This window comes from Eleutherodactylus coqui, chromosome 3 (assembly GCF_035609145.1).
Source record: "Eleutherodactylus coqui strain aEleCoq1 chromosome 3, aEleCoq1.hap1, whole genome shotgun sequence".
Taxonomy (NCBI): Eukaryota; Metazoa; Chordata; class Amphibia; order Anura; family Eleutherodactylidae; genus Eleutherodactylus; species Eleutherodactylus coqui.
Window position 1 is genome coordinate 251793180 of NC_089839.1, and position 17652 is coordinate 251810831.

General features: G+C 46.7%; 1 protein-coding gene across 3 annotated transcripts in view; it reads left to right on the plus strand.

Moving 5' to 3' along the window:
• Nucleotides 1–333: 333 nt before the first annotated feature.
• The window catches only part of PRRC2C (proline rich coiled-coil 2C), a 63011-nt gene continuing 45692 nt past the window's right edge, over nucleotides 334–17652 (plus strand). For all 3 annotated transcript variants that reach the window (XM_066597292.1, XM_066597294.1, XM_066597293.1), the window contains exons 1-4: nucleotides 334–612; nucleotides 12492–12664; nucleotides 16814–16991; nucleotides 17083–17192. In XM_066597292.1, the coding sequence (XP_066453389.1) occupies nucleotides 12553–12664; nucleotides 16814–16991; nucleotides 17083–17192 (400 nt within the window). In that variant the 5' untranslated portion in view covers nucleotides 334–612; nucleotides 12492–12552. The remainder of the gene's footprint in view (nucleotides 613–12491; nucleotides 12665–16813; nucleotides 16992–17082; nucleotides 17193–17652) is intronic.

The window sequence follows — 17652 nt, forward strand, 5'->3', positions numbered from 1 at the left end:
GCTATGGGTAACACACACTGCTTTTAATAGTTCTTATCCTGGGACCCCCTAATTGCATATTCTTTACACTCCCAAACATTTGAGGTGTGCATAAAACCGGCTATAGTAAAGCTCCACAGCACGCTGGGAACCTCCATGCCTTTAACCAAGCCCTAAACGCCTTTTCTCGTGTCTATTGTACACCGCTGCCCATACTAATCATGGCCGACGGACAACACTCGTCATAGGCCGAGATTTACAGGCGCCATGATTGTTTCTGGCAACTTCCGCAGGACGTCTCCCCAGCCACGCTTCTACGCTTGCGTGCTGACGTTGTCCGTTGGCGGTCGGCCATCTTTTCTGGCGCCGGGGCTTTCGCTCTGTGGTGTGTACGGAGGGGACGATAACGGGAGTCCGGGCTGCCAAGGAGTACTTGCGGCCTGTAAGACTCCTAGGGGGAGGGGAGAGCTAACGGGAACCCAAGTGGCTGCGTAGTAACGGCCTCCAAGCAGAAGCAGCATCCGCGCCGACCCTTTCCTGAAGCGTCATAAGTCCGCGCCACCAGCACCGCCATTCACTCCGCTGCCGGGAACACACCGCATTCTCTGTGGGGAGGACGCAGCAACAACCCGGGTGAGAGCCTCTTTACCTCCATTACTGCTTGCTGTGCGGCTGGTGACGGCCAGGCCTCTGGTCCCTGCATCATGGATGGAGGGCTCTGCACCTTCCTCCGAGGCAATGGCTGCCTGCCATGCGAGCGATCTCGGATCGCACACGAGGGATAGAAATGTCGCTATGATCCCTAATGGCGATCTGATGGCATAGTAATTGTGTGCAATTAGTAATCCTGTGCTGATTGCAAGTGATCTATTGTGATCCATTGTGATGCAGGATCTATGATCTGATCTGATGTGCAGCCGGCTGGATTGTTACAATAATAGTTCATAAAGGGTAAATTATAATCGTCTGATAGACCGATGTTAAATCTGTGTAAGCGGCGGGGCTGAGGATGTGAGCGGCGGCTCCCCCGGGTTCTCCATTGATTGATGCTAATATGATGGCGCTCGCTCAGCCCCCGCCGGGGGTTTCCGGTGCATTGGTGTCTAATGGAGTGGATGCTATTGCATCTGTCTATTGTACGGCTCCGGAGCGCCGGTCGCACTCTTACTTCGGTCTGGCATTTTATGTAATGCAGCAGATATGGGGTGTTTTAGGGCCGTATCACGCCGGACGGTTTGCTTTCCGTGGCAAAAAGGAGAGAAAATCGTTTTTGTTTTTCTTGTTTTGCCCGCAGTAATGCACTCAAGGCTGTTTTATTAATTTTTGGTCTGGAACAAAAGCGCCGACTGATGTTGAGCTAAAAAAAAACGAAAATGGATGATTTTCTTTCTTTTTTTTTTTTTTTTACACTAGTCAATGGGAGATGGGGGGGAGGTGGAAAGCCCCCCCCCCCCCCCCCCATCTCTCCTTCCCGTTTTTGTGTCCGCTTTTATTTCTGGACACATTGAAGGCAGTTGTAAAAGGGGAGCCGTTTAAAATGCTGAAAAAATGGAAAGTACATTCATTTTATCTTATTTTTTTCAAAGGATACAAAAAAGTGCGTTCTGTTCATTTTTCATTTTCTAGTCTTGTTTTTGAAAAACAGGGTGCGCCGCAAAAACGTTGGTGTGAAGGCGGCTTAAGGGGGCCCACCCCCTACAGCTTTTTCACTGTGAAATGCGCAGCCTTTTTTTCTCCAGGTGTCTATGGGACTTGTAATGTTAAAATCGCATCACGCAAAATCGCGGTAACATTAGAACGTCCCATAGACACCTGGGGAAAAACGCAGCGAGTTCGCAAACGGTAGTGGGTAGTCCCCCTTGGGGGGCGTTTATGTGGGGGGTTTCTTGCACGCAGTCCGTGTGTTGTGAGAGGCACGGGGAAGCCATTATTTTGTGTGGGTCCCTTTACATGGGATCTTTCTACTTCTTGGCCGATATTGCCCATTGCTTTCATTGACCTGTAAAACATTCAGCCCCCACTCCTGTCATGTGACTGCCTGCAAGTGCTGAGGTTTTTCCCATTTTTTTGTTACTATAATTGAAGCGTGCGCGGTTTATGCACATGGAAATCCCAGGTTGCAGCGAGGAGTTTTCATAACAAAAAGCGCAGATTCCCGAGCGTGATATTGCTCCGAGTTGGGCCTCCTGTCCACAGGCGTATTGGTAAAACATTGCAAGTCTCCCTCCGTATGTGGGGGAGGGGGGGGGTAAGACCACCACATAGACCCGGATCCCCATCATCCTTGTATTCTCTTCCCTCCAAATGTGAGAGAAGGTAGCAGTAAGACCACCACATAGGGTGGATGCGGATCCCCATCATCCTTATATTCGCTTCCTCCGTATGTGAGGGGGATCGGTAAGACCAGAGCGTAAGATGTATCCTGATCCCCATCATCCTTGTGTTCTCTTCCCTCCGTATGTGAGGGGGGGGGGGGGGGGGGGAGTGGTAAGACCACCACATAGGATGGATCCGGATCCCCATCATCCTTGTATTCTCTTCCCTCCGTATGTGAGGGGGGGGGGGGGGGAGTGGTAAGACCACCACATAGGATGAATCCGGATCCCCATCATCCTTGTATTCTCTTCCCTCCGTATGTGAGGGGGAAGCTGTAAGACCACCACATAGGATGGATCCGGATCCCCATCATCCTTGTATTCTCTTCCCTCCGTATGTGAGGGGGGAGTGGTAAGACCACCACATAGGATGGATCCGGATCCCCATCATCCTTATATTCGCTTCCTCCGTATGTGAGGGGGATCGGTAAGACCAGAGCGTAAGATGTATCCTGATCCCCATCATCCTTGTGTTCTCTTCCCTCCGTATGTGAGGGGGGGGGGGGGAGTGGTAAGACCACCACATAGGATGGATCCGGATCCCCATCATCCTTGTATTCTCTTCCCTCCGTATGTGAGGGGGAAGCTGTAAGACCACCACATAGGATGGATCCGGATCCCCATCATCCTTGTATTCTCTTCCCTCCGTATGTGAGGGGGAGCTGTAAGACCACCACATAGGATGAATCCGGATCCCCATCATCCTTGTATTCTCTTCCCTCCATATGTGAGGGAAGAGCCGTAAGACCACCACATAGGATGGATCCCCCCATCCTGGTCCTAAAAGACCATCTATAAACAAAAGGTTTCAGCTCATTATCCTGACAATGGAATCAGGAAGGGAGCTAATCACTGCTGCCTCCCTTTGTGGTGTAAGCCAATAGTGGGGTCTCCTGGGCTCTGTTTAACCCATCACCTGCCGGGCACATAAGGTCTTGTCTATAGTCCTGTGCTGCTAGTTTACATCCCCATACGCAGTGTTGCAAAGTATCAGCACTAGCAAATTGTAACAGTGTTTCCTTGTGGCTCTGATGTGAGTGACACCTTCGTGACTGCCGCCTTTTACTAAGCAGATCTTAAGGCTTGGTTCACACTGGGCGGATTTGCCCCGAAAATTCCGTCCAGAATTTTGCCGCGGAAAATCCGCCTGCAGCCGCTTATCCTCGGATTAGCCAGCCATGTGGACGAGATTTCTCAGAAATCTTATCCACACGAGACGGCAAAGCCAGCAGAAGCCGGTGCTGCGACGCGGATTCGCTGGCTGCGGCATGCTCATTTTTTCTTTCTTCTGCAGCCGCGCTCTGCTCTATGGGAGCGCCAGCCGCAGCGGAAAAGTGTGCGGCCAGGCCCGATGTAAATCTTGCGGGTTTTCGCTGCAGCTAAACCGCAAGATTTCCGCTCGGAATCTGCCCAGTGTGAACCCAAAGGTTCAGGCCACGTGGGGCTGCAATGACAGAGCCGCAACGTGACCAAAAAAAATCACAGCTGCGGTTTTTAAATTACGTGGCCGCATGATTTTGCCTGGAAACGGCTGCTGCCGGTAATATTGTGACCGCTCCTCATTCAGTCTTCAAATCGCAGCTGCGGGACGGTGCATTCCCATCTGAACTCTTTTTCGGAAGCTTCACACGACCGGATTCCTATTTCTGAATCCACGATTGACATCTGCGCGGAGGATCCGCAGCAAACCACATGCATGTAATTTTAGTTTTTCACTCACAGTCGCGAATACGAACGGCGTATTACGCGAGTGGAAGAAAATCGCAGCATGCTCTATTTTGATCCTGACTGCGCAGTGGCCTCTTAACATCAATGGAGGCCGTCTGTCCCGCAGCCTAAACGAAATTACCACCGGATTTGGTCCGGGGAAATACAAATATTGAACAAAAAAATCTGTACTGCGTGTGACCGACCAATACGGACAACACGGTGCCGCCGGATGAGGTGACAGCCGGGATCTGGCTGGCCCATGTGACGTCGGACTTACTGATTTAGTCCTAGCTTTATTGGCCTACCAAAATATATTCCTGGTCTTTGCCCCTCCTCTTCTTAGGGGTCGGGGGCAAGGGTGTACACACAGGGACTATCTTTTTGTGAAAAACTAAGTTGCAATTTTCATTAGTTTTCATGTTTTTTTTTTTCTTGTGCCAAATCAAAGCCAGAAGTGGATTTAAGAGATACGGGAAACCCACTGGAGTCTTACTACTTCTCATTGGATACACTTATGGCTTCCGCAAAAACTGCACGAAAAAGTGCCACAAAAATATGCGCAACTATCCTTATACAAGTGGTTTTTTTTTATTTTGTTTTTTAGAGATTATTTAGGGGCAATATCTACAAAAAATGTAACTTTACACTAAGCATAAGGCGCTGGTCGTGTTCCTGCCTACAAAGCCAGGGTTCCATCATAAATACAGGAAAATCTAGCGTAGCGCGATGGAGTGCAGACGACCCATTATAGTCGCTTCCACCGTTGGATGGTTCTGGCATCTTTCTCTCGTTTTCTTTTTCTCCGGAACAAGGACATCCGCAGGAGTCGAATAAAAGGGTAAGTGGTCCGCTGCCATGACCCTACAGCGTCTGTAACTCTGCCACCACTGGGGGCAACTGGTGATCGTGCCATCGCTGGGTCCAATGCAGGCAGTGGTCAATGTTGCCCTTATTCACTGCATTAAATGTGTCAAATTTCAAGTAAAAAAAACTGCATCAAATGGTGCAAATTTGTACCCTTCTCTTTTTTTGGTATAGATTTGCACCAAAATCCGGCAAGGTGGGAATGTACCCATTCACGTCTTCTCATGGCTCCCCGTCGGCAGCGGACCGGCTTCTGCCGGATGGTGTTAAAGCCCGCATCCGGCTGACCGGCTTGTAGGCAGCTCGGGGCTGCTGGGAAAGCGATGGTTAATGGGGGTCTGATCCTCCGCTTGACCTGAAAGCATTTGTAGGAATTATGATGTAGCGGTGGTCCGCACGGGGGTCTGACTAGTAGTTGTATTTGTAGCTTCCCGTGTATGAAGGGCTCGTTCACACTAGTGCTTCCCTCCTTGCTGGCTTTCCTTCTGTCCCATTTTTGGGTCAGAGAAATGAAATTAAACGGGTCATTTTTTTCATTGATTTCATCGGGGTTTTAAAAAGACGGAAAGCTTTGAATGTGCTTCTGTTCATTTGGTTTCCGTTTTTTTAAACCTAGCAAATAGCGCAGTCTGCCGCTATATACATGCAGATGTGTTCTGCGCTTGTTTGCTCTTGTTATAGAAGGGTTCCTCAGCATCTTATGGGCGCAAACACGCGGGCGAGAAACGTGCCCCGGTATCGCACTTGCAGGCCTCCTATTCCTGCTGCGAGTGCTATGACTCTTGCAAGAAGAACGCATCTGTGCAATGCGGTTTTCTATCGGCTTCTAACACAATTAGCCCACCCCCCCACCCCGAAAATAAAATTTATATATATATATATATATATATATATATATATATATATATATATATATATATAAATTTTTTTTTTTTTTTTTTGGAATCTCGGACTTTTGGTTCTAGAGAAAAAATCATTGAAATACATTGAAATCTGCAACGCGTTAGCATTCTACTGACTGCAGTGCCAGTCGGCGCCATGCTTCAGACCATCTACATTCTTCCACACGTCAGTTTTTTTTCCCCCACAACATGGATCTCAAAATCCATGTCAATTCTTGGTGTAAAATCTGCACTAAAAACCACTTGGTGCGGCTGCGTGCGGAATCGCGCCAATGACTGTGGCTTAATTCCTACACTGATCTGAATGTAAATCCACAGCAGAGCTGAAGCCTCAGATCTTTCAGATCCATAGTGCAAAAACCGACTTGGACCTGCCGACTTGGACCCGCCCATGTGACCGTGTCCGAAAGAGCTCGTCGGAGAACAATAACCTCAAGCCCTTTTTTAGACGGAACGATTCGCATTCGAATAAGCAAAAATGAAGGATACTTGTCCCGTGTAAACACAGTAAGCGGCAAATTGTCTGCTCTTCGTTCATTTTATGCAGGCGTAAAAACCATGGTTGGCTCGTTCACTAATCATTCGGCTTAAATAGCCATCCTTCAGTTCTCAATTACTTATACAGCGAATGACTGAACTAGCCAATGATGTAGCTGCCTGTCTAAACGGGCTGCCCCAGCGAACTCGGATATCTTTCACGCGTTCTTACTAGAAATTGTCTGCTCTTAATAGACCCCTAGGTTTAATCCTGGAATTACGGCACAGCGTCATTTTGCTTTGGGTCTCGGTGATGATTCCACACCCAAATCCACAGCGAGATCCTCCCTGTTTAGCATTCTATTACTTTCTATGTAAATTGGCGCTGTAGTTCACACGGCATGGATTTTCATTCTACACATAATGTTGAAATTTGCGTTGCAGAATAAGACTTATTGCATTTTTGTGTACTGAACTCCTACTTGACGTTTCCTTCTTCATTAGGTCCTAACCCCATCATCTGCAGCCCGCATTAATACGTCATCGCACCCAGTGATGTCATCACAAGCCCTCGTTGCAGAATGGAGCTGTAATTGAGCTCAGATTGTAGTATATGGATGTAGGCTTTTCTCCCCTTCACATGTACAGTATCTACAGGAGCCTGTACTCTGCGGCCCTATGGCCTCCGTGCATTGCCATAGAGGCGCTATGCATGGGGCCTTACTGCTATGTCCTGGCACAGCCTAATAAATAGTCTAATAGTCACCCGGTTTCCGTTTTATGTAAATGGGGTGCTTATTACTAAGATAACTGTTGTCCGTATGCCTAATTAGAATATACTGACCCTTTAGGAGTCTCCCTTTGGTCGAAACCCCCCTATCCCATGCCCTCTGATAAACCCAGAATCCATCCATGCATTGAGCTACCTTTACATGGAGCAATTAGCGCCAGATTAATCGCTGTGATTTTCCATGATGGTCAGCCCGTGTACCAATGGCTACCAATAGGGCGCTGAGCGAACAGTCACTCGCTTGTCGGAGTCGCTTGGTTTTTAGGTCGCCTGAATGTGACTACCAGTCCGTGTAAGCAGGCAGTCATTCAGCTATGAACGACCGCTTGTTTGCAGTGAATGGAGGCGGGCAACCAAAAGAGATCTCCAAAACATGCGCCGCCTCTATTCACTGAGCGCCGGTCACACCTGTGTGAAGGCACAGGAGAAATAGTCGTTTGGATGGCTCATGGCTCTGACGGTTCTCCCGTGTAAAGGTACCTTTTGAATAACTGTGTTTTGTGTAAAGCCGATCGTTGAGTTCTTCGCAGACCATTTCCAAGCGGAATGTAAAAATGACAAACTATAGATGTTTATCTACAAGTGTAAACGGACGTTTGTAGCAAACCACCGCCATCATTCGCTCGTTCGGCGCGGTTACCCATTGATGCGTAGCAGCCACGTCGTTCTACCTACAATATCCTCTGGCTGTTAATAAACGGATCCTTAGTGGCTACAAGATTATGCAAATACCGTGTTTCCCCCGAATAGTACCTTGTCTCATAAATTTTTGCCCCAAAAGCAGCACTAGGTATTATTTTCGGGTGGTTTTATAACCACGGCATAGCACCGCAATTTCAATCAAAACGCTCTGCTGCAATTTTACTCTCACTTTCGGAGGCAGCGTTCCTGCTTCCGAAAGCGGCTTTAGCGCACCCCATCATTGTTGAGGTGCACTAAATGCAGAAAATAAAGCGGACAGCTCTGCGAAAATCGTGTTCGAGCGCAAGTCTGCGAGGCTCCCGTTAAAAATCAGTGAGAGCGTTCTACCGTCCTGTTGGCAGTTTTCAGTCACATAGCGGGCCCAACAAGCGAAAAACCCGTGGCTTGTCCTATTCCTGCCTTAAAATAGGAAACGAGAGGCGAACACATAAGCGTTCAACCATTGGCCGTGTACACACAGAACGAAAAAAAAACCTGCGTCGTTTGTAAAAGCGCCCTTAATTATAACTTCTCTTTATTTTTATTCTACAGCTCCGATGCACGCAATGTGTTTCCATGGTAACAGGTGAAACACAGCCTGTATAGTCTGATACCCTGTTTTAGATGGAGCGACTATCCTTCAGAAAATCATTCAAATGAATGAAACTGAATGATGTAAAGTACCTCTACACGGACGACTGTCAGACGATCATTCAAGAGCCAATAAGCTGCCAGTCATTTTGTTTCATTATACCAAAATAGTCGCTGGTTGATCAAAAGTCAGACATTTGCATTTGAACGAATTTGATCCTCCTCTGCGCTATATCTCAGCAAACCGCTAATGACCAATCACCCCTCTGTGTGAAGGCGAATGACTGGCGTTCATCTGCTTCAGCGACTGACTGATAGTTGGTCCTTTATAGAGGAACAGTACAATCACTAAGTATACACGTATTTACCAGGACAGACCTTCCGGCAGTAGTGACTGTTAGTGGGGAGCACTCGGCGGTGTGGAGGAGCCTTTTCCTACACATTTGGTCGCACTCTTCAGGGCGGTTGAGCTGCTGCCAGGACTTGTATCTCCATGTGCTGGAGCTGAATAACAGCAGGCGAGCTGCAGCTGGCGCCCTGGGACGGATCTTCTCCTGGGCAGTCATTTGCCGCGGGCTGGGTCGCCTCCTAATAATTACCGTTGCACTGAGGTGTTCTATTTATATAGAGAGGTCTCCAAGCCCCACAGCGAAACGCGTTGCTGCGAGCCTAAGTTACAGGAGGAGCAGCTCATGGTTTATGGTGATGTCTGCATTGGTGATTATTAAAGCTTCTTACACACTAGTAAATATTTAGGACTTATTTACACAGCATATTTTCGGTCTGCAGTGCGCACGTATTATGGATGGCAGAAGCCCCGCTGATTTGCATTGGGTTATTAGGACATGCATTTTTTTAATGCATGTAAAAAAAATTGAAATATGCCCTATATTGGTCCGTGTTATGGGATTGCATTTTTACACATTTGCAGGTGATGGTTGTTTAAAGAAAATAGTAAAATCACAGAGCTGAGAGGAAAAATGTACAAGCACAAAACTCGCAGGAAAAGGAGCCAAAAAATGCACCACCTGATAAACTGCAGGGCAGGGTCAACCACCGTAGACCCTGGTAGTATGCAGAGAGCCAGATTGCACTGAGCGAGAGAAATGTTCAATCCCGACTTTTAAAAAAAAAAAAAATTGTAACCATTTGGGCCGCCTTGCAGTTGTTTTTTATTTGAGCAAGAGAAAAAAATGCAGTGAATACGCACATAAAAAATACATACAGGCACACAGTAAAAACGGTGTGTATGTCATGGACTACAATTGCATACCCCTATGTGAATGATGAGTCCTTACTGCGCCTGTACACAAACTCGGACTCGCACCCTTCACCTGACGGAGGCCAATTTGGGTGACTTTAAATGGGTGTTTCCAAAAATCCATAAAATAAGGGATTTGTGGGGGTTGCACCGCTGAGGCCTACATGATCCTAAGAATACCACCGTTTCACAGTGGGGTCCCTTCTGTTGTTCCCAGTGACGTCAGAATCGATGGCGCTGTCACTACACGTGCGCGCCCGTCGCACCATTCATTTCAGTGGGACTGTTGGCAATAGCCCAGCACTTGTATTTGGCCGTACCTCCATTCAGTGAGTTCAAAATGAGGACAAGGACAACATGATTCCCATTCTTTGGATCGCCCGCGCTCCCCCAAACCCCAGACTTTTACCTACTATCGTGTGGCTAGGTGTAAAAGGAAATCTTGGTGCAACCCCTTTATGTGGCTTCTGTCAAACATTCCGATCCCACCAGAAATCCCCCTAAGAGAACTCTCGGACACCGAGGCCTTACAGCTGTAGTGAGAGCGATCAGAGGAACATAAAGACACTCAAACTGGGTTCACATGTGCGCTGTTTTGGTTCTGCTCCATTTTGGGAACAGAAAAGCAAAATCCTAGCGATGGCGCTATTGGCTTTGGAATATATTGAGGCATTCTGCCCCCTATGTGTAGAGGTGGAGTCCGCAGCACTAATCTGCTGCTAAAATTGAAATACTGCAGATTTAGGTTCCACTCCGCATATTGCTGTCTGCGCTGAATTAGTGGGGGCTGTTTTACAGGTTGGGTGATAGTTTGGCAGGTTCTTCCGCACTTAAGGGACCTTCGCACAAAGTCGGCAGCAAACCCACAGTGGCCAAATGTGCACCTGAACAGCCCTTCTTTCCTATCTGCAATACTGCAGCGCCTCATAGTAGGCGGATGGGGAGGATGATTAGCGATGCACAGCGGACTGAGGATCATCAGTAAAAGATAGAACGGCCATACGGTCAGCATTACTAGATGTGGAGGAAGAGAAGGGGACACTAACTTTAGGGGCAGCTGTTCTCTCCCTTCATCTCCAGCAACGCTCGCTGATGTCGCGGCCGCTCGCTGATGTCGCGGCCGCTCGCTGATGGCGCGGCGGCTCGCTGATGGCGCGGCGGCTCGCTGATGGCGCGGCGGCTCGCTGATGGCGCGGCGGCTCGCTGATGGCGCGGCGGCTCGCTGATGGCGCGGCGGCTCGCTGATGGCGCGGCGGCTCGCTGATGGCGCGGCCGAGGTGTTCAGTGTCAGATGTAAATTGGGTTTAGAATCCCCTAAATCCTCTATACAAGGAAACACTGTTAGACCTTATGGGAATGCTTCCTTGTACAAACAGCACGTTTTTAACACCCTGTATGCCGATTGTATTGTTAATTTTGACAAAAAAAATTCTGGGAGGAATATTTTTACTCTTCTGAGAAATACGTAGCGCGACGGCGTGCGAATTAGTCGCATCCTAATGACCTTGAATTCCAGCTGGTTGTCATGCCAAACCAAGCTCATTGTTAGATGAGATTTTTTTTTTTTGACCTTGCATGCATGTTTGTGAAAAATAGACGTTCTCCCTATAAAATAAAGTGCCCGATCTAGAGCCTATGCCATAGATGTCTGGTGGACGTCCCGCAGTTGGACTCCGCCATTGTGGTAAGGTGGCTGCAGTCACTGTTGGTGTGTATACAGAACGCTTCACAAGCTTTTCCATATTGCACAGTCACTATTATGTTATGGCCGGACACCGGTCGGATAGTCTACATTATGGTCAATTCAGATATCACTAAAGGCTTCGGTGGGAAAATTAATTGAATATCCGACTCCCCCCTGCCCCCCCCCCCTTTCCCCCGATGTGAGGGTATCCATTATTTTCATATGTCTTCACCATTTATTGAGGGCATAAGGTATGTAAAACATTTGCCTAACGACCTAGAATATTAGAATGTCTGGATCCGGCCTTATGAGTTAAATTAGTTGTTGTAAGAGATGGTTACATAAAGACCCATCAAATGCCAACCTGTTCTGCTTACTAAGTGGGTGCAATTCCCTATGCAAGTGATCAGAAAAGGGGTTTCGGAGGTTTTTCTTTTTTTTTTTTTGAAAGACCTTTTTTTTTCATTTACCATGAAAAATTTTGACGCACCTGGGTCGGCCAAAAATATTAAAAAAAAAAAAAAAGCTATTCTCACCTTTTCTCCAACTCAGCTGAGCAGCTTCCATGGGCACAGTGCCAGCTTTCACGTGTGCGCCAGGTGGAAGCTAGTTGAGCGTTGCAGCCAATCAGAGGCTGCTGCGTCGCCGTCTGAACTCCTGACATTATGGCGCCGATGATGTGAGCGCCGATGCCAGGAGTTTAGACTGTGACGCTCTGGCATCTGATTGGCCGCAGTGCTCACCTGACTTCCGCTGGCTGTACACTCGGAGGCCGGGGCTGTGGGAGCTGTGTTGAGGGGGATATAGCCTGTTTTTAAATTTTTATTCTATTTTAGCTGGTCCAGCTCCTTTAAAGGGATTTTTTTTTTTTTTTTTTGTTTTTTTTTTAAATCAGCTGCAAAATAAGAGACTATTCTTACCTGTCCCGGATCTTCCTGCCAGCGCTCTGTTTACAGGCTAGTTAGTGTCACAGACTGCAGCCAATCACAGGCCTCTCGCTGGCACCACAAAGGCCTGTGATTGGCTGCAGTCGGTCTGTGGCTAACTGGCTCGGGGAGTATAGGCTGTGTTCAGTATTTTCCTGTATGGACAGCTGATTACAAAATAGTTTGAAAACCTCCTGATGGATTATTGAAGGATCATCCCTCATCTCTAACCATATCTTCTTGTGTTGTAGGTGAGAACTGGGCATAAAAGTGAGGCACAGGCTGTACCAGACTCGATGAGTTTCTTTCGTCATGTCGGAGAAGTCAGGCCAGAGCACAAAAGCAAAGGATGGGAAAAAGTATGCTACACTCAGCCTATTTAACACGTACAAAGGAAAATCACTTGAAACTCAGAAAACTACAGGTGAGTCGCGGCATCATCATGTGGGGGAAGTAACTCTTCCATCCACTGGATACATTTGTTGGTCATGTGCCCATGACTTTGCATTTGTCATTAAATGATTTTTTAAAGGTTTTGTGCCTCCTGGCCAACCTTTTGGGATCATAAGGGTTTCCCAATGCCGGGTTCACTGCTTCCGATAGTGTACCGTCCCGACCATGCTTGTGTGCTGCTGCTTCACTCCCACCAAAATACATTCTGGAAGGAGTATTCCAGCCGAACAGAGGAAGCCGTACTGAAGAAGTGAACATCGACTTGGACCCTGGAACCTGCACTCTTTTGTGATATATGGTAGTGAGACAGTAAGGGCCCGTTTACACACAGAGATCACTCAAAAATTGCTCAAAAACGATCTTTTGAGTAATAATCGTTGCGTCTAAAGGTGCGGCCATCGTGCACTGCTCAGTGATCGTAAATTCAAGACAGCCTAGAAATCATTGTGTGGTCTTATCAGGACCGCAGGCTGAGTTCTCCGTGGTTAGTGCTGATAGCGTTGTTTCAGCTATTTAACCCGCCGGAGAACAAAGGAGCTGAATGCAGATAAGAGCCCTCCGGCTATTAACTGCATTTAGCTAAAGGCTTCATTTGCACACTAATAAGCTTATTAAGTAGCTGAGTAGCTACTTAATAGTTTATGCAAAATGATCACTTAAAGCTGTCACTCAGTCGTTTGAGCGTTTTTTTGTTTTTTTTTCTAGCGATCATCGCTACGTGTAAATGGGTCTTAAATTGTATTTGCAATGATGTCCAAATTATGCAGCTTGTTTTCTAGTATAGAAAGTGTACTCTAGAGGATCGGGGAGAATAGTCACATGCTATTTCTCTCAGCTGGGTGTATTTGAGTGATTTGTAATAAGTTGACTGTTTAACCCCTTAAGGACCAAGCGTGGTAAATATACCACGATTTATCCTGGGCTTTAATCCCGACCGATAGCAAAAATATGGCGTGGGATTAAAGCCTCTGCTCCTGCAATCGAGCAGCAGCAGATCAGGTCCCCAGCTGTCAGACACAGCTGAGAATCCGGAGGAGAAGGGAGAAGCATTTATTATCCGCCTCTGCCTTCTCCTTTCTACACAAAGCACAAAATGAGCGCAATGTACTAAGTGGAAATATTTTTTCCACTACGCAACCCGGCGACCATTGGGTGCCCCCTGATACAGCAGAGGTGCAGGAACCTAGCAGACCCTGATCCCCTCTGTCAGTGACTATTTTCCCCTGTAACTGGGCTTCTATGGATGCCCCAGCTACAGTGGAAAAGTGTCGTGTTTTTTTTATATTTCAATGTGAATGACCCCCAGGGATCTTATGACATTATAGGGGACATAGATGGTAAAGAAAAAAAAAAGGGCTGATTAGTGTGTAAATGAAGGCTCACGCTGTATACAGAAGACAGTGGGAGCGCTGTCTTCTGTATACTGCTGCTGTGTTCTCGAAGCACTCCGCTGTGTTACAGACGAGCTCTCCGAGCAGCATATGCAAAAGACAGCTGAAGCACTGTCTTCTGTATAGAGCTGCTGTGTTCTCGGAGTGTTTAGCTGGTCTATAGCTGAGCGCTCCAGGCGGGGTATGTACTAGACAGCTGGAGCTCTGTCTTCTGTTTACAGCTCCTTTCTTACGAGAGCGCTCAGCTGGTGTCCTGCTGAGGAGTCCCAGCGGCATACCACCTGAAAGAATGCTATCAGTGCTGCCCGCTGAGAAAATCGGTGTTCGGCACTGATGAGGCTCATTGCTCATTTCTAGCTTGCTAGAAATGAGCGATGAACAAATAGTGCATGATAGCAACGCATTTAGCCACAACGATTATCGCTCAACGGGCCTTTAGTTTTCCTCTTTCTCCTCTCCTGCACCTTCTTATCTAATTTATGACCACTGCTTTGAGACTGCAGTGTCTAGATAAAAAAATCCCTGCAAAGGTGTCCATAGCCTTTAATTGACTTAAGGGAGATACGAGTTCCAATAGGCGCCAACACTGCACTGATGTGTGAGCACTGCAGCCTCCGTAACTATGCTTGGAGTCAGTAGTTGGTGAACTCTGTACTCGTTGCCACTATTTAAGAACCTCTTTCTAAGCCTGGAGCTGCACAACAATTTAGACTATGCAACATCAATGATATTTCAATGATATCTTCTCACAAATTATATATTTTTTTTTTTGCAACTCTAATCCGGTCGTACACATTTTGGGGGCACATATCGCTGGCGAGCTGCAGTCACGCATGCCTTGCATTGCAGTCTTGTCAGTGGTGTGCGACTTGGGACCTGCAAGCAAAAATACAGTAAATTTGGATTTTTAGTGACTGTTGGATTAGCTGGCAGGTCATACCCCCAGTGGTAATCATTGCATGCATAGAACGCAGTACAACATTGTCACCCAAGTTTATGGGTAGGCCTGCCTTAGGATGGCTTATGACGCTGCATTTTTATTTTAGTTTTTTTTCTTTTTTTAAAGCACCCCTGAGCCAAAACCAAAAGTGGAGCTAGCAGTAAGGGGAAGTATTAGTTCTTCATTTCTGTTTCGAATACCTTTTGAATCCCCTTCTGACTTTTGCTAAAAAAGAAAATACATGAAAAACTGCCGTTTTCCCCAAAAAGTGCTGTGAGAAACCACTCTTGAAGCATTCATGTCTGTTGGAAGATGCTCTTTAAGGCCTTTTTCACACGGGCTGCAAAATCTGGCTACAAAACGCGTGTAAAGCTCATGGTTTCCAATGGGCTCTTTCAGGCTACAAAATATCTTGTGGATAAACCCATTGGAAACCCTGGGCTTCACATACATGCATTTTGTAGCCAGATTTTGTAGCCCATGTGAAAGGGGCTTTTAACCCCTTAATGACGCAGCCCATTTTTTTTCCCCATTTTCATTTTTTTCTCCCCTCTTTTAAAAAATGTCTGATGGCTTTAATTTTTGCAGGCCGAGTTGTATTTTTCAATTGTTCTATATGTACTGAAAAACATAAAAAAAACTGTGGTGTTAACCATCTTTTGATAGCCCTAACTTTTTTCTTTTTTGGTTGACAGTCGTGCGAAGGCTCATTTTTTTTTTTTTTTTTTTTTGCGGGATGTACTGTACTTTCTATTGGTACCATTTTGGAATACATATGACCTTTTTTTGATCACTTTTTAATCGGTTTTATTTTTATTTATTTTTTCTTGGAGACAAGGTGACCAAAAAATTTACACCATTCTGGCGTTCTTTATTTTTTTCTGACGCAGTTTACTGTGAGGGGTAAATAATGTGTTACTTTCAAAGATCGGACTTTTACAGACGCAGCGATACCAAACATGTATAGTTGTTTCATTATTCAGGCAGTCGGGCCTGCTTTGTATGGAACAGGGTCAGTACACGATCCCCCTACGTACCCCGACCGTGCAGGACGTAACTGTAAGTTCCGTGTTGTTAAGGGCTTAAAAGGAACCTGTCTTGGTGGTGCGCCGGCCTCTTCTTGCTCGCATGATGCAAAGTGTCCGCTCTCACCCTCTACACAGGGGCACTATGCATACTTGGCCCGAGTTCTTGTAAAGTGTGAACAGCGTCTTTTTTTAAAAATTCTTTGAAGAATCTCATTTATCTGATTGGTAAGGGTCCGACCACTGAGATACTCACCAATCATGAGAATTGGGATTTGAGGCGTCCTTGTTGAATGGAGCAGTGGCCAAGTATACATGATCGGTCATCTCTGGCTGTCCCGTTGAAGTGAATGGTACAGTGAATGAGGTATCTGCTGCACTAGTGAACTTGGACATCATTTGCTCGTGCGAACAATAACTCATACGTGTAAAAGCACTCTTACTGGGTCTACTTGCCTTATGTGATGCCCTCGTTTACTGACCTATCAACTGTGAAATGCTCTGATTGGCTGCGTCTTTTAGTCCATAACTCGTCCGGTAGATCGGCCGTGTCTCAGTGTGGTTTACAGTTACATAAAATGTTGTAACCTGAGGCCGTTGTAAGTTGGCAGACCGCTGTAAGGTGATGTAGGCAGAACGGCAGGTAAACTGTTCAAGGTAAGACGTAGCTGTCCCTTTAATATTTAAGGAATTCGCTAATAAGAGTAAGTTAGCTGCTGTTTTATATGTTGTGAAGTAGAACGTGTTTTTCGTTTTATTGGAAGTTGCTGCGCGCCATGGTCTTCAGAGCCTGGGGAAGGTCGCTGTGTCTCGGCGCATGCCTCCACCTGCAAACTTACCAAGTCTAAAGGCAGAAAATAAAGGCAATGACCCAAATGTGAATATTGTTCCTAAAGATGGCACCGGCTGGGCATCCAAGCAAGAACAGGCCGAAGAAGAAAAGTAAGCTGTCCCTTATTTATACTTCAGAAATACGAATTTGAGGACCATTTTATTTATATTTTGCTAAATGTATTTCGTTTTATTTCTCCAGAACACCAGAAGTGCCTCCTCCACCTCCAAAGCCAGTCGCTCCCCCCGTAGCCGAAGTTCCTTTGGTTACCAAATCTTGGGCCAATACCAAGCCAGGAGGGCAAGGAGATGGTAAGTAATCCTACTGTTATATAGAGGAGTCACAACTATTCTCCTCTAGTTTGTTCTAGAACAGTTTTTCCCCCCTTCCGTTTCTTAGCTTGCAGGATGTTTTCGTACAGGACTGGTATATTCGACCCCTTGCAGACGACAGATGAGTGATACGGCCATTTTCACATTCCTAATACCATTGCTGTGTAATTGTATCCACGGCTGTGGATAGCTGGAGATCCTCGTTTGAACTCTGTAGCCACTGGTTGCAGGTAGCCTCTTCTCGAATGTAGTGAAAGTTATTTCATAGACTGATGTTTGTCTGCATCAGGTGGTTTCCTGCACTGGGGATTCCGCTATCCTGCTCTGTTCGGGGAGCAGGAAAGGGGAATCTCCAAGACCGAACGTCTCTCTCTGGGTGAAACTGAAGGCGCTAGATGACCTCCATTGACTATAATTGGGTCCGCTCGTGTTCTGTACC